Source organism: Otolemur garnettii, unplaced genomic scaffold (assembly GCF_000181295.1).
Source record: "Otolemur garnettii isolate 467f Iridium unplaced genomic scaffold, OtoGar3 scaffold00019, whole genome shotgun sequence".
Taxonomy (NCBI): Eukaryota; Metazoa; Chordata; class Mammalia; order Primates; family Galagidae; genus Otolemur; species Otolemur garnettii.
Window position 1 is genome coordinate 10,464,311 of NW_003852414.1, and position 23,546 is coordinate 10,487,856.

Consider the following 23,546-nt stretch of genomic DNA (forward strand, 5'->3'; position numbering starts at 1 on the left):
TCATTGTTGTTTGGCGGGCCCGGGCTGGGGATTTGAACCCGCCACCTTAGGTGTATGTGGCTGGCACCTTAGCTGCTTGAGCCACAGGCACCGAGCCAAGAGACCTCATTTCTAAAAATAGCCAGGTGCTATGGTGGGTGCCCGTAGTCCCAACTGCTGAGGCAAGAGGATCACTTGAGCCCAAGAGTTTGAGGTTGCTGTGAGCTATGATGCCATAGCACTCTACCTAGGGCAACAAAGACTCTGTCTCAAAAGAAAAAGATCGAAGCCAGAATTCCTACATTTTTGCAAGAACAGCTTCTCTGGAGAGTTGTAACAACAGACTTTGTGTGTGAGAGAAATAGAACGTTTCTGTTAAGCCGCATAAACTATCCTGATTAATACATTAATTTTAAGGTATACTTCTCCTGTTAGCATCTTTCTTATTATAACTTGTATTTGAATGGGACCAACTGGCTATGGAAGTATGCAGATGGAGGGGTCAGGGGAGGCACCCTACACCCTTTACTCTGGTTGTGATATCAAATGTTCTCTCCACAAAAATATGTTACTTACTTTGCCCTGAAATCACATCATCCTCACTCTTCTGTTTGGGCATTCCATGTCTGTGAGGCTTAGAGCAAAGCTTTCTGTGATAGTAACTGTTGCTAGCTGGTAATCAATGCCTCTTTCTTCTATCAACCCTGCACTTCACTCAGAAAGCTTCTTCTTTTGAAGGCAAGGTCAAGATCATAGGAAATGTTGGCAGCATACGTCCCTCCTCTGGCTGTCTTTTTCTGTTCTACATTCTGTATATACTGGGTCTGCACAAAGCTATTCCATAGGTCCTGATCATGACCTTGTTTTATTCCAGGTTGAAGGTTTTTTTTTTTCTTTCTTTTCTTTATTTTTTCTCCTCTTTCCATTGGCAATACTTTTCATCATTTTCAGTAAAAATACCTTTATTCTATCAACTTGAAGTAGTTTTTGCTTCTTAAGATCTGCTCTTCTGATTCAAATACAGTTAAGACTTTTCTTGTTCTCCAGCTTTAATTTTCCATGATTTTTTTTTTTTTTAATTTTCCATGATTCTTAACAAAATCAAGTATATGCCTTCTGGAAAGAAGAAATTAGTCGAAAAAATAGATAACAGGGAGATCAATCCAAAAGCCATGTAAGTTCCAGACTCTGTAGAACAACCCTTCACCAGTGAATAAAGTGCTATGGGGGTCATTAAAACAGTACAAGGAATTATATAAACTGAGGGATTTATGAATAGGTGGATTGATAGATATTAGTAACTATTAGACACAGTTACATGTCAGTGCAGGATACACTGAACTAGAGAGGGCAGAGAATGGAAGTGGTGTCTAATTAACTGCACAGACGGCTCCAGTGTTGTTCCCACATAAACCCTGCTGAAGGAGCAGCTGGTGGATGTACGGGCATCAAGGTGTCAGAGGCCCTCGGACAGCAGAAAGCCTTGACTTGAAAGGAGGAGATGGACAAACGGCCTCCCGGCCTCACTAACCCCACTTTGATGGTCATATTACTCACGTTCTTATCTCCTGATCTTTGCTTTCCCTAATGTTCACGGCAGAAGATAATACCTCCATAACACTCCTCCCCTTCCTATGGAATTGAAGGACACATCGGATTTTCAGTTAAAATGTATCACGAGTTCCTCCTAAGGGATGGGCACATTAGATATGGGAATCCCTGCAGACTAGGCGGAAACACAAATTATTTTCCAAGACTAGCAGTGGAAAGTTGGTTTCTGCAGCTGAGAAGCCAGATGAACACCCATTTTTTTTAGTGAAGATGTAAAGAATCACATTCCCAAGCTACTAAAGACCTTTCTGAACTCAGGGCTATCTCGAAGAAGCCACTTTCTTTTAATGTAAAATATACTCAGGAATCTATTTCCTACAGTTATTTAATATGCTCTGTAAGAGGTCGGCACCTGTAGCTCAGTGGTTAGGGTGCTGGCCACATACACCAGGGCTGGTTGGTTTGACCCCGGGCCAGGCCTGTTAAAAAACAATGACAACTACAACAAAAAAATAGCTGGGCATTGTGGTGGATGCCTGTAGTCCCAGCTACTTGGGAGGCTGAGGTAAGAGAATCACTTAAGCCCAACAGTTTGAGGTTGCTGTGAGCTGTGATACCACAGCATTCTACTGAGGGGCTACGTAATGAAACTCTGTCTCAAAAAAAAAAAAAAAAAAAAAAAAGTTCAAGAATTTTAAACACTACTTTTAAAATAGGAGCCTGCACCTGTCGTCCCAGCTACTTGGGAGGCTGAGGCAAGAGAATCACTTAAGCCCAAGAGTTTAAGGTTGCTGTGAGCTGTGACGCCACAGCACTCTACCCAGGGCAACATAGTGAGACTCTGTCTCAAAAAATAAAATAAGAGCCTGAGATTCTTCTTTTGGATACCATAAAACAGAATATTATAATGCTAAGTGCTGCCATTGAAACAGTAAGAGGTTTCATTATTTTCTTTCTCAATACTCCATATAGATAACTATTGTCCTTTGACAAAGGAGGAAATTGAGATAAAGAAAGATTAAGTCCTTAGTCCCAAATCATACAGTTAGCATATGGGGAAGTCTGAATGGATTCCAACATGTTCTGACTCCAAAGCTGGGCCTTTAGCTGCCCAGGCAATGGGGCCTCACAGTCAGACAGCCTTGCACAATTAAAGAGGGCCTAGGTATGTAGAAGGAATGTGGAATGATTACAGCTACTACTATGCAGACAAGAATTACTCAACGATAATGGTCACATGCATTTTTTGTACACTACAGATGGGAGTTAAGGTCACTTCTTAGCCTTTTAGTAATTGACACTAAAGAAAATTCCTTTTGGCAGTGCTCCTAGCTCAGTGAGTAGGGCACCAGCCATATATACCAAGCTGACGGATACAAACCCAGCCCAGGGCAGCTAAACAATGACAACTGTAACAGAAAATAGCCGGGCGTTGTGGTGGGCACCTGTAGTCCTAGCTACTTGGGAGGCCGAGACAAGAGAATGGTTAAGCTCGAGAGTTTGAGGTTGCTGTGAGCTGTGATGCCACAGCACTCTACCCAGGGGGCAACATAGTGAGACTCTGTCCCAAAAACAAACAAAAAAAGAGACAGAATCTCATTCCGTCACCTTGGGTAGAGTGCCATGGTGTCATAGCTCACAGCAACCTTAAACTCTTGGGCTCAACTGATCCTTTTGCCTCAGCCTCCCAAGTAGCTGGGACTATAGGTGCCCACCACTATGCCCAGCTATTTTTAGGGACAGGGTCTCACTCTGGCTTAGGCTGGTCTTAAACCTGTGAGCTCAGGCAATCTACCTGTCTCGGCCTCCCAAGTGCTAGGATGATAGGTGTGAGCCATTGTGCCCGGCCCCTAAAGAAAATTCTTGACCAACAATTTTTTTTTTAAAAACCTTTATGTATGTTTTTCAACTATGACTGTTCCAATGTTTGAAGTCACATTGTGAAACATAAGACATCTGTTAATCCACACCATGTTTAATACCATGGTATTAGAACCTAGCATGGAGAGATTTCATATGATATACCAGATACATCGTTTTCAATGTCATCTTCTCTATCTTCTCATGAAGGCCACTTTTCTGGGAAGCAGCCAAGAACACAGCCACCACAAGAGCATCTGGTACTTAGAGCCTCGGTATCTGGGGAAATGCATCAGACTTGTGTTATATGTAGCTCCCTCCTTCCAGCTGCTTGCGCAATCTTCCTGCAAAGGAAGCCTGGAATCATCAATCTATAGTCAGAAAGTCAGGGAGGAATAAAGGGCACCTCAGAGAAGAGGAAAAGAGAGAAGAAACAGGTGGCAGGAGAAAAAAAGTGGAAAAGACAGAAGAAGAGGTGACGTCTGTAGCAATTTCACAAGCCTGGCCTACATTCATCTCTGGGGTTCATGATGCTGGTTGGGATTTGCCTGTAGAAGCACAGCGGCATAGTGGAAACAGAGCCACGTACCAACATCTCTTTCTTCCCTTTCAGAAAGTCAGCTTGGAATACAAAAGAGGCAGAGACCAAATGTGGTACTTGTTCATCTTGTATTACCCAGAAAAACCAGCTGACCAGCCCTGGCAGCACTACACCCGTGGCAGAGATGTATGTAACAGGAGATCAGAAGCCACCAAATCACATTCATTTTTCCTTTCCTGGGTGACCATGTGCCCTTTGCAACCTTCTTATTACAATTAGACTCTTCCTGTAATAGTTTTAGCTGAAGCCACCATCATCATAGTAGTGCAATAATTTCAACATCACAAATAACAATAGTAACAGTAATTACATATATTTGACATGGAAGAATATACCATTTTTTTGAAAGGCTAAGTTCTATGTTTTTCAGCAAAATTAAGATACAGTAGAACTTCTGGAAGTTGACCACCCATAAAACAGTCAACACACAGAGGAGTCAACATAAGGAACTAGGCCTATTATACTGATACATACATGGGGTGAATGACCAGGTCTATGGAAATTCGGTCAACTTAATGAGGTGGTCAGTGTAGGGAAGTGGTCAGCTGTGGAGGGTCTACTGAATTTTAACTTTTAGAGAAAAAGATATTCTCCATTCTCATTCAATTGATAATCAAAATTTTTGCCTTTTTCACCCTACTTCAACATATCTGTTACCCCATGTACTCAGACCATGCTGTCTAATTAACCTTATAAGCAGCGATCTTTAACTCATAGGATTAGTGGAATGAAAAAGGATTCTGTGTTCAGACTTCTCTGGATTCTAATACAAACTTTTGCTTAGAAAATCACGCAATTGTAACTTCTCTGAGTTTGAGTTTCCCCGATCTGAACAGCTTTCAATAAAATGCGGTGCCACCCCAAAAGTGACACAAGTAGAGACCCAGGTCCCATTACTTAACTGCGCAGGGACCATGTGATCAATAGAGAAGAGGGGTATTTTTTATGTTTGCTTGAAATGAAAAGACAGCCTTCCTTTTCTTAAATACCAAAGGACTAATCACCAGCCCATCTTTACATGAACCAAGATTACTGTTTCTGTTCTTCTCTTTCAGGGTTTTACTGCCTTTGGGCAGCATGAACCAAAAAGTCCATAAAGCACATTTCATGTTTTTAGGAACTCTGATTCCCTAGAGGAAAATGTCAAATTTAAGGAAGAGTAGGAAATGGAGGATAAAGTACAAATCTAAATTATTCAGGCTGATGCTGATCTCCATTTCCAAGGATGATCAGAAGTACAGTGAGCCAGACATAATTTTTGCAACTAACTGGTAAGATAATGGGACTTAAAACTCTGAGTTTGTCTCCTTACCTGGAGTGTGAAGGTCAAGTACAGCTTGTCTGCCTCCCCTCCCCCTCCTATCTCTCTGTCTCTCTCTCTTTCTTTCTTTCTCTCTCTCTCTCACACACAGGACTAAGTGCTGTCTGCCTCCGTTGCTATATTCTCACACCCAAAGGTCAATCACATAATGTGCCAGTGAGGTCCACAGAGGAGGTCCCACATCTCTGTGACCCCAAGTCTGCTCTGTCTGCTAAAAAGTAATTGCACACAGGAAAGAAACAAAAGCATCCCGAGCCACAGGTGGGTGATATCTCTGTGGCTGCTAAAATAACCAGAGAAAATAGGTAGCCGAAGACAGCTAAATCAAGGCATGCTAAATATATATATGTGTGTGTGTGTGTGTGTGTGATTTTAAAAAACGAAACAAAACTGTAATGTCAGCTTCCTAAGGAAAAGGGGTTTATCACAAGTCTATACTTCTCTGCTCTATTTTGCTCTGAAAATGCTTTCATTCATTCATTCATTCATTCACTGTGCTAAGCACTCAGTGCTTTCACGGTGCACAGTAGTTGGACCCACGCTTACTCAGTAAAGCATTTCTCCTCCATTGCCTGTACTTTAGCTGTATTCGTGGTTGGATGTAGGAACCCTCTTTTGGGAAACTGCATGTTTTCTGGGCCTTTCCTCCCTGGTTGGGCCTCCTCTTCTCTTATTAGGTTGCTAAAGAGACTGAGCCACCAGGCTGAACCATTCTACAGCCAGCTTCTTCCTCCCAAGTCCCCACAGAGATCCAAAACAGTTAAACATTAGGCACAGTCGGCTGTAAACTGTTTTCCGCCCCTTATTAATTTACTTTACTCTACCCTGGGTAGAGTGCTGTGACATCATCATAGCTCACAGCAACCTCAGACTCGCTCCATCCTCTTGCCTTAGCCTCCCCAGTAGCTGGGACTACAGGTGTCCACCACAATGCCCACCATTTTTTTTGTTTGTTTGTTTTTAGTAGAGATGGAGTCTGGTCTCAAACTTCTGAGATCAGGCAATCCACCCACCTCGGCCTTCTGCAATGCTAGGATTATAGGCATGAGCCACCGCGCCCAGCCATTTTAACCAAACCTCCTCCCCCCTTTAAACTGAAGCTCACTTTGCTTTTGTTCACGGTCATTAATGAATGAGCTATGGAAGGAGGAATATTCCTACCTGGTCTCTCAGCCTCTCTTGGTGACCCATGATTGCTGAGGCATGGTGGGGATATTTCTGCTTTAGATGCTCCAGGAACGCTTCTCTCTTCCTATCCATCTCAGATGTTTGCATTCCCAGTATTTCTTTGGAACTTCGCGGCCCTCCTAGGGTGTGTCTCCTGGGGATATTTCGGGAAGTCTTGGAAACTGAAACACGATTGTTTCCATTAGAAAGCCTTTCCTTGGTCCTGCGGCATTCCGCATCTTCTAATGATGTGACATGCAGATTGCTTTTTCCTTGTTCTGAAAGACAAAAAGAAGAGAAAATGTGGTTCACAATTAATAATTTCACACTAGAAACCTCATTTACAGAACACCAGCAGGGTTTGTGGCAGTTGTTAATGTACAAATGTAACATAGCAAATTTTCGTCTTTTTTTTTTTTTTTTTTTTTGTGGCAAGGGAGGAAAATTCACAATTAAAAGAAATGTGAAAATAGCATACTTTAGAAATAAAGACATTGCAGCAAAAACTCGGTTATTTCTGAGGTTATTCAAAACAAAAATACTTGGTGGAACTTGTTGTATGCAAGCAATTGGGTTATTTACCCCTTACCTCCATTTGTAAGTGTACAAGAGTATAACTTCAGTGATTCTGATCATTTCTGTATTTTAAACAGTTTTATCCTGTTATTTGTTATTTTCTTTTTATTGCAGATTAATATGAGGGTACAATTGGGTTATACTTTTGGCATTTGTCAGGTAGAGTCCCTCTTGTAGTTGGGTCTCCCACCCAGGAGGTGTGCCATACACCCTTACCTTGTGCCCATTAAGTGGGCACATCCCCCTCCCTCCTCCCGTCTCTTCCCTCCCTCCTCCTCTCTACCCCCAACTTGAATTGAATTGAGCTTTTCTCTTAGGTGGGTGTGTATGAGATCATCTACTGGCTTCCTATTAGGATTGAGTACATTGGATACTTGTTTTTCCATTCTTGTGATACTTTACTAAGAAGAATTGTTTCAACTCCAGGATTTTATGGTTTCTGAAACATTTGTTTCATCACCAGGAACAAAAACAGCTATCACCCTATACATAAGTCCTATAATCGCTGACACATGTGAACCACTTGAAGAGTCTATTTCCCCCTACTGCATAAGCCAAGCAAGCATAAAAGTATTAAAAATATCATTACAGGTCATAATGATACAAAGCAAAGGCTGAGACACATATTCCTTGAAATGGACTTTACTCCAAACCCCTGATGAAAGGGAAGAGCCATGCTGCGTTTTGATAGCCTTGACCTAAAACATTCGGCTTCTGACACAGCTTTTAAGGAATAAGTTGGTTTCTGCTAAGAACAGATTCACTAAGACATGCAATGTCAATGCTTAGTGTACAGGACATGGAGAAGGATCTCTGTTCATCCCCAGTGTTTGGGAAACAGGATGTCAGGTGTGAATATTCCATTAACTGAGGAAAGAGAGAGATTAAAAACTCAGATTAGGGTGAGAAAGTAAAGAGCCTTCAGTTCAGGAGCTGGACAGGTTCTCTCTTCATGAAGCTGAATTCTCTTTGCAGAGAACAGTTCTTTTTTTTGAGACAGAGTCTCACTTTGTTACCCTCGGTGGAGTATTGTGGAGTCATATCTCATAGGAACCTCAAACTCTTGGGCTCAAGTGATTCCCTTGCATCAGCCTCCCAAGTAGCTGGGACTACAGATACCCACCTCAATGCCTGGCTATTTTTAGAGATGAGGTCTCTCTTTGGCTCAGGCTGGTCTTGAAGCTATGAGCTCAGGTAGTCCACGCAACTCGACTTCCCAGAGTGCTAGGATTATAGGCATGAGTCACCGCACCCAGCCTCAGAGAACAGTTCTTATCACACGGTATTACAGGTGCAGACAGAATAACATGTCCTTGGCTCAGCACCCGTAGGTCAGAGGGTAGGGCGCCAGCCACATACACTGGAGCTGGTGGGTTTGAACCCAGCCTGGGCCTGCCAAACAATGATGACTACTGCCAAAAAAAAAAAAAGCCAGGCATAGTGGTAGGCGCCTGTAGTCCTAGCTACTTGGGAGACTGAGGCAAGAGAATCACTTGAACCCAAGAGTTGGAAGTTGCTGTGAGCTGTGATGCCATAGCACTCTACCCAGAGCAACAGAGTGAGACTCTGTCTCAAAAAAAAAAGAAAAAGAATAGTGTGTCCTTGTCCATTGCATTCCCTGGCAAAATAACTAGGTTGGGGCTCAAGGTCCTTGACTTTAATCCTTGACATAGAATAAACAATTTAACCTCTCTCAGCCTCATTTTCTTCATTAATAAAATGAGGATGATTAGACTACCATGAGTTATATAGAATCTTCCACCTTCATTAAATCTATTCTAAACTGAAAAAAAAAAAGAAAAAAGTAAGCTTCCAGTAAAAGCTTATTGGCAATCATTTACCTTTAAAAGTTAAGTGCAAGGCCAGGCACAGTGGCTCACCCCTACAACCCTAGCTCTTTGTGAGGCTGACACAAGAGGCTGGCTTGAGGTCAGGAGTTCAAGACCAGCCTGAGCAAAAGTTAAAACCCCATCTCTACTAAAAATAAAAAATAAATTAGGTGTGTGTTATGGTGCATGCTTGTAGTCCCAGCTACTCAGGAAGGAGGGATCGCTTGAACCCAGGGGTCTGAGGTTACAGTGAGCTATGATGATGCCATGGCACTCTACCCAGGATGACAGAGTGAGACTCTGTCTCTAAATAAACAAATAAATAATAAAATTGTTTTTAAAGTGCAGAAAAATAGATTCACTATTTGAGAAATCTGCTCATTTGAATCTGAGAGAACCAAACCTTCACATCAGAGATATGAAGTAATAGTTCTCTAAAGTTTAGGGACAAATCAGTTTCCTAAAAGCAATGCCACTGATATTGTTTCTTTTTTCTTTGCTTACAAAGGTCTGTGGACAGAATTCTAGTATAGACACACCCTTTAGCTAGGCATAGAAAATATTTTAATCCCAGACTTGTTTCCCTGTTCCAGGCTTCTACCCCTTGATGTGTGTTCTGGGAATAATTCTTCTTGTTTACCCTTCACTTCTCATTACATTGCTAATTATAGCATCTCCATCAAACACTGATAGGAAAGGGAAGGAAAAACAGCCAAATTAGTTAATTTTTTTACTTTTCATTAATTTCAGAGGCATGGTTAGAAGAAGAAGAAGATGGAATCGTTGGTTTAAATGATATTGAAGAATTAACTATAGTTTTATTATTTAGGTTACCCTTGTAATACTCAGATTCACAGCACAGCTACAATTTTTTATGGTCTCTTCCCTAATAACATGGAAGAACCAGGTGCTGTTGAACAATGCCAGATGCAGAAAATGCCGTATCTCAGCCCAGTAAATATGTATGGAATCTGAAGAAGCTTACCTTTACATTTTGAGTGTGTTATAGTTGTGCAAGCCTAGGCCAAAATTTTAAGATTACTTTTGACGTTATTTTTTGGCCAGGCATTGTGGTTCACTCCTATAATCCTAGCACTCTGGAGGCCAAGGTGGGAGGATCACTTAAACTCAGGAGTTTGAGACCAGCCTGAGCAAAAGAGAGGCCCTGTCTCCACTAAAAATAGAAAAAATTAGCTGGGCATTGGGGCAGGTACCTGTAGTCCCATCTATTCTCAGGAAGCTGAGGCAGGAGGATTGCTTGAATCCAGGAGTATGAGGTTGCTGTGAGTTAGACTGATGCCATGGCATGCTAGCTGGGGAACGGAGCAAGACAATGTCTCCAAAAAAAGAACAATATATTTCTTAAATTATCCAGGACAGCTAGATTAATTAACAGCATTGAGTCTTCAGAAAGGTGATTTCTTTTTTCTTTTCTTTTTTTTTTTTTTTTGAGACAGAGCCTCAAGCTGTTGCCCTAGGTAGAGTGCAGTGGCATCACAGCTCACAGCAACCTCCAACTCCTGGGCTTAAGAGATTCTCTTGCCTCAACCTCCCAAGTAGCTGGGACTACAGGCGCCTGCCACAAAACCCAGCTAAGTTTTTGGTTGTAGTTGTCATTGTTTGGCAGGCCCGGGCTTGATTCGAACCTGCCAGCTCTGGTGTATGTGGCTGGTGCCTTAGCCACTTGAGCTACAGGCGCCAAGCGGAAAGGTGATTTCTTTACATAGTCATAACACAGGTCCATCCACATACAACCACAGGAGCAAATGTTCGTGCACATCCAATCCCAACAACACAGCAGGAAGTCACCTCCTGCCTTCAGCAGAGGTTCACGTGACGTATTCTGTTTCATCCGAGCATTATCAGAAGTCAAGACAGCCACAACAGTAATCACTCAGAGGCTGTGAAGAGTTTCCATTTTCTTCTTTAAAATAAACTGGGAACAGAGAGGAAAGGGGAGAGTCTTGGAGGACATAGTCCGTCAATGTCCACCTTTGAGTGACCTCAACTTACTGGACTCTCTGAACCCCCAGCACTTTTCACCAGGAAGGTGATGTCAGCCTTGCATTCCTGTCTCGTTTTCTCTCTCTTGTGGATTTTTTTTGAAATTTTTGCAATTGCTTAACAAGGTTTGATAAAATTTGGAGGAAAGGAGCAAATAGCACCAGTGGTTCATGTGGCTGGAAGGTCCCAGGTGTAGTCCCTGGGCAGACAGCTGGAACCTTCAGAGCTGTCCCCTTCCTTTCCCGTGGCCTTCCTGCCTTGTGCCTCCTGCCCAACTCTCTAACACCCCATCTGCCTCCTGCCCTACCTCTGGCTCCTGCTCCACTGTCACCAGCACCCAGAACAACCCAACCCTGCTCCCCACATGAAGCCACTCTACACACATTCATCATCTCAGCCTTCTCTCAACAAGGCTCAGATCCGGGATCCTGCCGGCTCCCACACCTGAGAAGGAAGTCGCAACTCTACAGCTCCACCAATTTGGGGAGAATGTGGTTTTTCAGCAGAGGAGAAAAACTAAGTAGGGTGACATACAAACAAGAGGGCAAGCCAGTAAAGGACATTTAGCTCCAATTCCACAGCCATGGAGTCAGAAATCCGAGGCCTGCCAATTCCACATCATCCACGTGAATAGAGAAAAGCTCAAGTGTGGATTTCTCCAGCCATCCAAACACAATTCCATTTCTTGTTTGGAATGCATTTTGGTGCTAACATGTAAATATGGGTGTGTCTAGCTGTTTACTATTCTGGGAATCCCTGTCAAACCAAATAATGAAGCCACAGTGTGACAGCAAGGCTTAGGCTTACTGAAAGGCAGGCCTGTTTGTCCTTCCTGCCCCTCCCGGCCTCTGCAGAGCCCAGAGCAACTCTTCCTGGGAGCTCACTTCAAGCTGGGCCTAAGGGGACACGGGAGCACAAAGCCTGGATGACAATCCCTTAAAGACATTCCCTTGAGAAGCAGCAGATGAGGAAGGCAGCCCAGACTCCATTGGGCTGTGAGCATTCTGGAAAGAAGGATAGAAATTGGGGGCTGGGGCGGACACCATGTAAACAGGGTACTGTGGAAGGCAGGGCACCCAAATGGCAAGGTCTGCAGGCAGACAACTGCAAGAGTGCCGGGGCCGGCTTCTCTGCCACAACTCAGGTTACTTGGGCCAGGTTAGCTGACCCACGGCAAGGACTTTGGAAGCCTCCCATCAGTAAGGCATTCTGCACCCACCTGCTCCCTGAGAGCCAGCGAGGATGCTGACACCCTCTCTGAGGTTTTCTTCCTGGGTCAAGATTAGGGAGCTCACAGGCTCTAGGGGAAGGCATCCCTCACTTCTATCAGAGTGGCTTCTGGTTAGCTAGCTGGTTTCTTTCAAAATTGTGCTGAGACACTCTTGTCATAGGGAATCTCAGGAGTTGCTGCTCTGTCCAGCTGCATAACCTCTCTGCATCCTGAGGCAGAGATAGCACTGGGTTCAACCCATAATGTGCTTGGGCTCCATACACAGGAAGACCAGTCTTCCTGATCTTCCTTGTACTAATCCTGGTACCAGATAAGTATACAGCAGTCGTGTGGGCCACCTTTAGTCCTGGCCCTTGGACCTCCTGAATAATCTTTTTGTACTCTCTCTCTTTTTACTTTTTCGGCCAATCGAATGCAAAGGATCCAAGGGAACCTTCCAAATCCATGGGGATCCCATAAAGATTGCATGGGGGCAGGGGCCTCAGTGGCCACCCAGAAAATCCACCTGGCTAGGAGCATCACATTCTGTTGTGTGTGACTGAAAAGTTAACCTTGATCATGCAAAGCCACCAAGGTGGGGGGGGCAGGGGGCTTATAACAATTAGCCTATCTGACCAATACACATATCCTGTTGGCAACTCCCTAGGGTCCCCCAGGGTCCCTCAGTTTTCCAGCTCTCTCATTAATATCATTAAGGCTCACTACCAAATACAAACAGAGACAGAAATTACAGCTGAAACTGGGTCATTATATTCTTCTAGAGAACCTAAAAATTTTAAGTCAATGATGAAGACCTTAAGCAAAATAGCCCTTCCCCTACCCATAAAAGCATTCTTGTTTCAAGTATTAACTAATTGGTTGATTGATTGATTCATTCATTCACACATACAACTATAGAATGACAGCTCCATTTATGGAAAAAGACGTTAAGAGACAGAGTAGTGAAGTAGACCAAGATACACTTAATTCCCTTTCCCCACTGAAGAGTCTACATCATAATTCAGGAGGCTGACAATAAACAAATAATATATGTATCACATAGTGGCAAGCACTTTGAAGAATACAGCAGAATAAGGGTACAGAGACTGATCAGGGCTATTTTAAAGAAGACTTCTGAGCCAAAATTTCCATTTCTGTGATTCCCAGGCTTGCACTCCATTAGAGGGTATTTATCAAAGGGTCTGAAAGGACTGACAACACTTCACCTGCATGGAGGTTTCCAGATCTCGGGGGCCAGAGCAAAGGCAGACACGTCTGGGCTGCTATGGCAGATAGAGCCACCCCAGGGAATTCTCACCCCTCAGGACCACACCGAGGAGCCTGTGGCCTCCAAAAGGACCATAAAATAGCTAGATTCAAATTGCACCCATAATTATTAAAGGCCTGCTCTGCTAAAGGTACTTTCCAGCCCATTTCCACGTTGTAACTGACCCAGTCACCTGGCTATTCAGCTATGGAAACCTCATTGATTAAAGCTATTCCTGGGGAGACCATATGCCCCGGTTTGATGAGCTAGCTCTGGGTGACAACTGTTGTCCCAGCAAAATTATTTATAGTCTTCCTTTTCACTCTCAATAGCGTCTCATTTGACCATAAGTTACCTGATCCAAGAGATCTTTATCTATGGTAAAATGATAAATTCAAAGTCTTGGGGTGTTATAAATTAGCCTTTCATTCAACCAATATTTATGGAGTGCCTTCCGTATGCCTAGTGCTCTGGTACATGCTGGGAAGGCAAAGGGGAATAAGATATGGTCCCTGGCCTGGAATATCACCTTGTAATTGGGTAACACAGACACACAGACAAATGCAGGAGAATGTGACAGAAATGGATGCTACTGATGATGTTAGCACCGGAGATACCAACTCTTGTGGTCCTCATGCTGAAGCTGAACTTTTCAGTATCATATTTGCCTAGAACTGAACAGGATCTTAAAAGCCTAACGTGGATTCGCACCCTACGTTTGCAATTTTTCCAGCCGGCTCTTCCAATCTCCCTGAACTTTAAATGCTGGAGTGCCCTAAGAGGGCATCTTTTGGATTTTTCCTTTCTGCACACAGACTCAGTCCTAAGGGACTTCTCAGAGTTCCCTCTCTCCTCAACTCCAGTCACGACTATCCAAATTGCTAGCAACATCTCCACTCGGATGCCTGATAAACATCTCGATTTTCACCTCTCTAGAAGATTGTCTGCTCTTGCCACCCCCACACCATAAACACCCTCTCATCTATTCCTTTTAAACACTTCCCCACTTAGATAAATGGCAAATCCATCCTTCCAGCTGCTCACACCAAAATTTTGGAAGTCATCTCTGACTCTTTTTTTTCCTTCTTGCATCCCACATCCAATCCCTTAGCAAATTCTTTTGGCTTTACCTTTAATATACATCTAAAATCTGCCTTCTTATCACCACATGCTTATCACCACCTAGTCCAAGCTAGCACTGATTCTTGTTAGAAGCCTGCTAACAGCCTTTCTGCCTTTCCCCACTCATATTTGGGTTATACCAACAGCACCCATCATCACCCTTTATTACTATTTTATTTTGCAGTTTGGGGTTTTTTTTTTTTTTCTTTTTTTTTTGGCTGGGGCTGGGTTTGAACCTGCCACCTCCGGCATATGGGACTGGTGCCCTACTCCTTTGAGCTATAGGCGCCACCCTATCATTATTTTTAAAAGCTAGAGTCTTGCTTTGTTTTGCAGTGGTGTGATCATAGCTCACTGTAGCCTCAAACTCCTGGGCTCAAGCAATCCTCCTGCCTCAGCCTCCCAACTAGCTGAGACTACACACATGTCACCATGTCCTGTTAATGTTTTTTATTCTGGCTGTCTTAACTTCTGATAATGCTCAGAACAGGTCTTGCTATGTTGCTCAGGCTGGTCTTGAACCTCTGGCTTTAAGTAATCTTCCCAACTTGGCCTCTCAAAGTACTGGGACTACAGCCTTGAGCCACAGTACCTAGTACTGCCCTTTGAAAAGTTAAGTCACACTTCTCAGTGGCTCCCCACCTCAAAATAAAAGTCTAAGTTGTCACTATGGTGTCATAGGCCCTATGTGATCTGGCCTGTGATTACCTCTAAGACTCTTTTCCTCCCACATTCCTGCATGTTCCTTGTACAGTCAGATCCTTATTGTTCTCTCCCTTGTCTCTGCTCAAATATCACCTCAGGGAAGTTCTCTCCATAATCCTGTTTATACCTCCACTTCCTACCCCCTACCCCACATTTCCTATTCCTTTTCCCTGTCTTACTTTCCCCATCAACTTAATTCCATCAAACAGATTAAATGAGAGTGCCCGATTAAATTTGAGTTTCAGGTAAATGGTGAATAAGATTTTAGTGTAAGTATATCCCATACAATATTTGGGCTATACTTAGGCTAAAAAAAATCCATTATTTATCTGAAATTCAAATTCAGTGGGGGGTAGCCTGTATTTTTATTTGCTAAGTCTGACAACCTTGCCAGGCTATATGTTTTACCTATTTGTTCATTGTCTGCCTCAATCATCCCCAGTGCTCCCCCCCAAACTTGGCCTTCAGAAGAGAAGTTCAGGTGGTGCCCATAACTCAGTGAGTATGGCACCGGCCACATACACCCAGGCTGGCAGGTTCAAACCTGGCCTGGACCTGCTAAACAACAATGACAACTGCAAACAAAAAATAGCTAGGCGTTGTGGTGGGCACCTGTAGTCCCAGCTACTTGGGAGGCTGAGGCAAGAGAATCGCTTAAGCCCAAGAGTTTGAGGTTGTCGTGAGCTGTGAGGCCATGGCACTCTACCAAGGGCAACATATTGAGACTCTGTCTCAAAAAAAAGAAAAAGAATAGAAGTTCAATGAAGGTAAGTATTTTTAGTCTGCTTTGTCCCCTGCTAATCCACATAATAGATACTCTATATTCACTGAATGAGTGGATGGAGAGCGTGAGCACACTGTCTCAGCCTGGACCATCCTAGCCTCCAAAGCATCTATGAATTGCTGTGGTTGTCCGAAAATTACTTCTTAAACTGATCCCATTCTAACTGCCTCTCTAGAAGCTGGGTCATTTCTTTCATTACAGGCTCAGAGGTTGAATTCCTGTTGTAAGGTTCCTGTCCTATCAAATGAGGATCAGCAGGAAGAGGGGAGGGGTGCTTATCTCCCACCAACCCTGGTGCCTTCCAGGAGACAGCTCTGTTTGGAAACACAACCACAGACACCTAGACCAATGACTATAAGACTCAGGGATCCACTGGGACTTTAGTAAGCCTATGGTTTTCTGTACTTCATGGGGGATTTCTGTCTCTTGTAATTGTATTTTCTTCTGTCTGGCTTAGTTTTGCATTTGTAGGATGAGTCATGTACGACTTCCCTTTCACATTTTAAAAAAACACACACCTTTTCCCTTGTGCATAATCCCTGCTCCTACGCACAGCACTGCACTCCTGCACATCTTTTTGTTACTAACTGGCCCCTGGATGAACTTGGGGAAGAAGGGTGGGATGGGGCGGTTCAGGACTGTGCCCTTTTGGTACACGCTGCCCGTAGGCTGCTATGGGAAGAGCTCTGGCATTACACAGGAGAGCAGAGAAGCCCTCTGGCCACCCAGCCCCACTGGGAAATTTCTTTGGAATAACACAAGCTTCTGGAAATTCCCTAAGGGAAAAGACAAGTCTATTATAAACACAACTAAAGGGAAACCGCCAGGAGAAAACTTGCCAAAATTGTCTAACAGCTCCCAACTTCTGAATTAAAACATAAAAGAAGATTCGGGAGTTTTACCTATCATCCAGATGTACAAGTATTACCCTGCTGTTCTGATCTGCAAAATAAAACATCCCTAAACTCTATGATTTAACTCTAAAATACTACAAATTTTTTCATCCAACATGCATGTGCTTCCAGGAATCCTTCAACCAATGAATGGAAGCTGCCGTCCCGCGGATAGTTGCACAAAAACGGCTCGTCTCTGCCATGGCTGGAGCTGGGGCGGGGGAGGGTGGGGTCGGGGGTGTGATTAAAGAGCTGTTCAGTGATTTATTTGTCATTGCCTAGAGATACGACACATACTGACTGCTCATTGTGCTACTAATGTGACATCGCCCCGCCACCTCGTTTGCTGCTTAAGAAAACCGCGCCAGAGATGAAAGTCAAGCCCAAGAAATCACATCTCTGGACTTAGTTTGGGACGCTGAGAAATAGGCTGTTCCCTTGCCAGGCGCCGGGGCTGCAGTTTTATAAAAAGCAGCAGGCGGCAAGGGACACGCGTCCCTGTAACTCCATCTTTGAATGACTCTATTACTTACCCTGCAACTGTCTGCAGTCCGCGGAGCGAGGAAGGCTCGGCTCCTGTTTCTGGCTTTCATTTTCTTCCATTGTCTCTGCCTGCGGCGCGAGCTCCCAGCTCCCTGGGAAGTTGAGAGCTCAGTCCTAAAAGCTCCCAGAAAGTGCCTGGGAGGGGTCCCGGGGCTGGGGAGGAGGGGACGGTGAGAAACCCCACCCCAAACTAGTTTCCACTCCGGTGCAAAGTCTCCCTCTCCCGAGAAAACTGCATTCCAGCGCCGGGCCTCGCCGTCCCCCCCGCCCCCTGCCCTCAGTCCCTCGGTCTGTCCCCTAGTCCGCCCGAGCCAGCCCAGTCCCCAAGGGCTGGGGGTTGCGCTCCGCCCCAGAGGGAGGCCCCAACAGGTGACGATGGCCTCGCCTCCTCGCCAGCCACTCCGCCTGTCCGGCTCCACAGCCGTAAGCCACCAAGGCTCTGTGGCCCGGGAGAGAAAACATTTCACACATGATTACAACCCCGGGAACTTTGCTGGGAGACCGGTTGCCTGGTCTCTTTAATCTTGGACACAGGACAAACCTCCCAAAGCGGCTGAAGGACATATTAAGAAACAGGGAGCTGCTGAACCTTCCAAATGTCAGTGAAATCCCTTAAACCAAAAAACCCCAAAGGATTAGAAAGGAAAAAACAAACAAACAAATATATATATATACACACACACACACACACACATACACACACTACATGTGTGTATATATACTGTGTTGCTAAGAAAGCACTAATTTGTAGCCTGGTTAACATCTAATAGGAGGTAGTGTAATTTCCACACAGTCAATTTCAATCACTTAATCTGGACTTTAAAGAATTTTTACTCACTTGCCTTCACTTTCCCAGACCCATCCCTTAGCCCAACACGCTCGAGTTCACCCCCCCACACACACACACAAACACACACAGCTCTTGATCACAAACATGAAAAGTAAACTAATAAATCAACCTTCTGAATCTTTAGAACTAATGACTTTTAAAACATCTGAAAGACAATTAGAATGCATTCCTCTGGATGGGCAGAGTTACAGCCAACATACTTACTCTCCTTTAAAACTACCTACAAATATTTATTTTGTTCTTTACCCAGTCCTTGAAAAACTGGCAGACATCCCAGAAAGTGAAAGGAGGCACTAGTCCACAAAGAAAGATGGGAGAATAATCTAAGCAAAATTAGCTCTCGGGCTTTCGAGGAGGAAGAGTGTGATCTCGTAATCTGCTGTGGCCCCTGCACTTGAGGGGAGAAAAAGACACTGGTTAACCTGCTGACCATGCCTTGACCTAATTTACAAGCCATTCAGGTGAGGTTTTAGATGGATTTAGATCAAGAATGTTTGCAGAACAATGGCTGGCCTCTCGTCCAGATTATGACCCCCAGTGACCTGTGTTTTGGCAGCCTGAGAGACATATTTTTGGCCATTAAGGACAAAGGACAAAGAATATAGACCAAAAGGAAAATATTCACTCCAGAGAGTGAATTATACTCATGTCAGGAGAGCAGAAGAGAGCCCCCCTGCCCAGCTCCAAATAGGATATTTCTTGAAATCCACGAAGATGTGATGAATCTTTCAGAAAATGAAAACCCTGGCCAGGTGAGGTGGCTCACGCCAGTAATCCCAGTGGGTGGATTGCCTGAGTTCACAGGTTCAAGACCAGCCTGGGCCAGAGCGAGACCTTGTCTCTAAAAATAGCCAGACATTGTGGCAGGCACCTGTAGTCCCAGCTACTTAGGAGGCTGAGGCAAGAGAATCGCTTGAGCCCAAGAGTTTGAGGTTACTGTGAGCAATGACACCACAGCATTCTATCAAAGGTGACAAAGTGAGAGTCTGTCTCAAAAAAAGCAAGAAAGAAAGAAATGAAACGAAACCGGCAGCTTGAATACAGGTAGTTGGGTTCACAGGGCAGATAAGGCAGATAAATTATGGTGTCCATGACTTTGCAACAGAATTACCCACTGATCTTGCTGTAAGGAGGAATAAATCTCACAGTTTTTGTGCTGGTGGCCTGGGGCGAACTCCAGGAGGATCTTGGTTTTTAACCTTACTATTTCCTTAAGTACAGACATAGAGGTCCAGATTATCCTGATTCTCATAAAACTATTATATGTTTGTACTCAAATCATTAATGCTAGAAAGGGGACAAGAGAGGGGGCAGAGAGAGAGAGATTACACAACATCAGAATGGCAGCCTCAACTATATCTAAATTAGATGTCCCTCAGCCTTGGGCTCTGACGCCAATCAACTTGCTTTGGTGTGGGAAGAGCCCACGCTTAGTAGCTCCTACCTGTCACTTGACATAGTACAGAGGCAAAAATCCCAGGCCAAAGGAGCAGACAGCAGGCCTGCAATGGCAGTTGGCTAGCAGAAACAGCACCCAGCCCCTGCCTGGGGGCCCTCCTGGCTAGCTCAATCCAGGCAGAAAAGATCCATTTGTAGATGTAGATTATGCATCCCTGAGGCTATTTGGAAAGTACAGCCCTTCAGTGCTCTGTTGATCCCTGATAGGAAAATTGCGAGAAGTTTTCCTACCAGGTCACTTTCTCTGCTCTAGGCCTCTTCCCCTCCCCCACAGCAAAGCAGCCTGCAGCCTCTGTGGATATTCCAGGAAGCAAAACTCTTTGTGACACACACAAAAGACAGAGGCATTAGGAGGAAGGTAATTAACATAAATCATTAAGGACCATGAAATCTAGACATCTATTTACCGTAAAATATGTTCTCTGGAATAGTCAAACTTCCCCATTCTACAGATAAAAGCATCTATTGGACTAGTTACTTGCCCTTTGTCCCTTTTTTTTTTTTTTTTGAGACGGAGTCTCACTATGTTGCCCTAGGTAGAGTGGCATGGCGTGACAGCTCACAGCAACCTCAAACTCTTGTGCTTAAGCAATTCTCTTACCTCAGCCTCCCAAGTAGCTGGGACTATAGGCACCCGCCACAATGCCTGGCTATTTTTTGTTGCAGTTGTCATTGCCGTTTAGCTGGCCCCAGGCTGGGTTTGAACCCTCCAGCCTCCGTGTATTTGGCTGGCCCTGTAACCACTGTGCTACACTGTGTGTTCCTCCTTCTTAAGATAACAAGTTGTGAAGGTGCTGTATTAATGCCACTGCAGGGCTTCTCAAAGTACAGAGATCTCATTAACAATTTAGCATTGGGGCTCGGCGCCTATAGCTCAATCAGCTAAGGTGCCAGCCACGTACACCTAAGGTGGCGGGTTCGAATCCCCAGCCCGGGCCCGCCAAACAACAATGATGGCTGCAACCAAAAAAAAAAAAAAAAAAAAAAATGGCCAGGCGTTGTGGCGGGTGCCTCTAGTCCCAGCTACTTGGGAGGCTGAGGCAGGAGACTTGCTTGAGCCCAGGAGTTGGAGGTTGCTGTAAGTGTGATGCCATGGCACTCTACCCAGGGGGACAGCTTGAGGCTCTGTCTCAAAAAAAAAAAAAAAAAAAAAAAAAAAAACAATTTAGCATTGGTTGTCAATTTCTCTGGAAAACAGTGAGTGTCTGTATTCTGTATCAACTTCTATACAAGATCTGTATAACTCACATCTTCATGAAAAATACTCTATTGTCATTGCTGTTACTGTGGAGACGTTCTTTCTGGAAGAAACAATATTCGAACTAGAAGCAGGTGTTGTTCTTTTGGGTTTAATTTAATTTCTGGGTTTAAAAATTGTTATTACAATCCAATCTGCCTACTGCTGTACTTTGAAATTTGCTGTAGAAGGCATAAGATGAGCAGGAAGAACTTGAAATCTGACTTTCCTCCAGTCATAGGGAGAACAACAGTCATGATAGCAGGAGGCTACATTTTCAACTCCCTCTCTGGTAACTGGGAAAGGTGCAAGGCTATTGCTTGGTTAATGGCTCCATATGTTGCAATTTATGACTCCATGCAACAAGTATCATGTAAAAGAAAGACAAGTGATGAGATAAAAGAGTGCTAAAAAGACAAATGGCGATTTTGCAGTCACCATTTACAGGACTGGAGTATTATTGGTATTGCTGACACAACGTAACTGGCATCCACCATGATGGGAATTAATTACAAGAATCATAAACAATCCCATATGACTTCTTAGCAGGCCTATTTAATTACAGGGCCGTGGAAAGCAAGTCAGCTTCCTTTATGTGAGGTTTTCAAGAGAGACGTTATTGCCAGCACCAAGTATAAGCGGAACTGCTCTGATACATTGTAAATTTCTTACCCTTTAAATCCTATTAGAGCGAGATCATTTAAAATGACTTGGCATCAGGACACAGAAGAAATAGAGGCTGGCTGAAGTCCTTAAAATGTCCTTTTCCAGTGATAACTGTCAGAGTCTAACCAAACAAAATAAAGTGGAAATCCAAACAAGTCAACAACAATGTTTCAACTAGGCCTTAGGTTTGATGTGTTACACAGCACAGTTCCCAAGAGACAGGCTACTGTGTGTGTCACCCTGTAAGTCAGAAAGAAAGGACTTTTAACAACTGGGAAAACATTTGCTTAAGTGGATGATGAGATGAATGGGAAATGTTAGGATCTCTAGTCTTGGTTTTGATAGCCATGTGTCAGGTGGTTAGGGTGACCTTATCCTTAAATATAAACCAGAGAACTTGTGAGAGGGGAAGGTGACACTATTAATAATCATAACTGGGCAGTAGGAAACCATGATTATCCCTGGCAAACTAGCACAGATGGTCACCTATGGGTGATCCAAGATAAGGCATATGTGTTCCTCAGGTTTCCAAATGCGAAATAAACAGAATAATGCTCAGTTCCCCAACAAAGACCCTCTAAGAGAATTTTAAGCAGAAATTAAAGCAAAGGTATGAGCTTCATCCCAGCTGTTTTATAAATCCCATCAACAACTTCACCTTGGAAAACACAAATTCCACAACATGATAACATTTCTGTGTGATTCATCCATTGAAAGAGAATTTGTCCTTCTGTGTGAAGAGAAAGGGCCTCACAGGTATGACCAGGTAATATGACCACATCTTTAGCATTCTTTCCTGAGGGTAGTAAGCAATTTTCCATTGCTTGGAGTCCTTAAAACTCCCAGCAGCTCTGAGAGGACCCTCCCACACAAGAAGCAGGGTGGCCCAAAGTTCCCCCAGCACTCAAGTTTCCCTATCAAATGCCTTAGAACTTTCCTCCTGAACCTCCATGCAAATTCCTCACATGGTTACATAACATAAAATGACATTTAGAGCCAACGGTTTAATACTTTAAGCATATTTGCTTTCTTTTTAAGAGAACCCATTGATACTGATTTTTTTTTTTTTAGAGACAGAATCTCACTTTGTTGTCCTTTGTAGAGTGCTCTGGCGTCACAGCTCATAGCGACCTCCAGCTCTTGGGCTTAGGCAATTGATTTTTATCAGGGTTCCTTTTTTTTTGGAGACAGAGTCTATCCGCCCCAGTCAGTAGAGTGCTGTAGCATCACAGCTCACAGCAACCTCAAACTCTTGGGCTTAAGCGATTCTCTTGCCTCAGCCTCCCAAGTAGCTGGAACTACAGGCACCTGCCACAATGCCCGGCTGTTTTTTGGTTGTAGTTGTCATTGTTTGGCAGGCCCAGGCTGGATTCGAACCCGCCAGCTCTGTTATATGTGACTGGCTCCCTAGCCACTGAGCTACAGGTGCCGAGCCTCCTGTTATGTACTTTAAGTTAGAAGATGCTGGGGAGCAAGGACCAGGCCTGCACCACACTGCAGAGAGAGCTGCCAGGTGCCCAGCACATCATCCAGAAAGCAGCCCACAGCTCTGCTCCCTGGCACGGGCAGATGAAGTCTGGATTCCAGGTGCCAATTTTTAAGTGAAAATTGCAACATATCTGTTTACCCCTTTTATCCCAGAGATAAACCATGGCATGTCCAAAGAGTTCTTGAAGGCCCCAGGGGGGATGCAGAAATCCAACTGCCCCATGTGCTACCTCGCTTTAGGTAGTACACTTTAGATAGTACTGAGGCACCATCACTGTCCGCTCCTTCCACAGAGAGTGTTCGGTGGAAGGGGACTTCCCTGGCCTTCTGAGCTTTTCTACCTGTTCTCCATCAAACCTGCAGTGAGCTAAGGAGGGGAACAAGAACAAAGAGGAACCAATCACATTGTCAGAAAGCTGGGATTATGTAGTTCAC

General features: G+C 44.1%; 1 protein-coding gene across 9 annotated transcripts in view; it reads right to left on the minus strand.

The window, feature by feature from the left end:
- Positions 1-17,853, minus strand: part of KIAA1217 (KIAA1217 ortholog) — a 328,697-nt gene extending 310,844 nt beyond the window's left edge. For 5 of the 9 annotated variants that reach the window (XR_002772475.1, XM_023511441.1, XM_023511440.1 and 2 more), the window contains exons 1-2: positions 17,403-17,708; positions 6,474-6,757 (exon numbers count right to left, since the gene is read on the minus strand). Coding sequence is in view for 8 of the 9 variants with exons in the window: in XM_023511441.1 (XP_023367209.1) it covers positions 6,474-6,757; positions 17,403-17,472 (354 nt within the window). In the remaining variant the exon portion in view is untranslated. Of the gene's footprint in view, positions 1-6,473; positions 6,758-17,402 lie in introns of all 9 variants that reach the window. The other 4 variants (XM_023511443.1, XM_023511446.1, XM_012803319.2 and 1 more) reach the window with 1 other exon arrangement.
- Between the last annotated feature and the right edge of the window lie 5,693 nt (positions 17,854-23,546).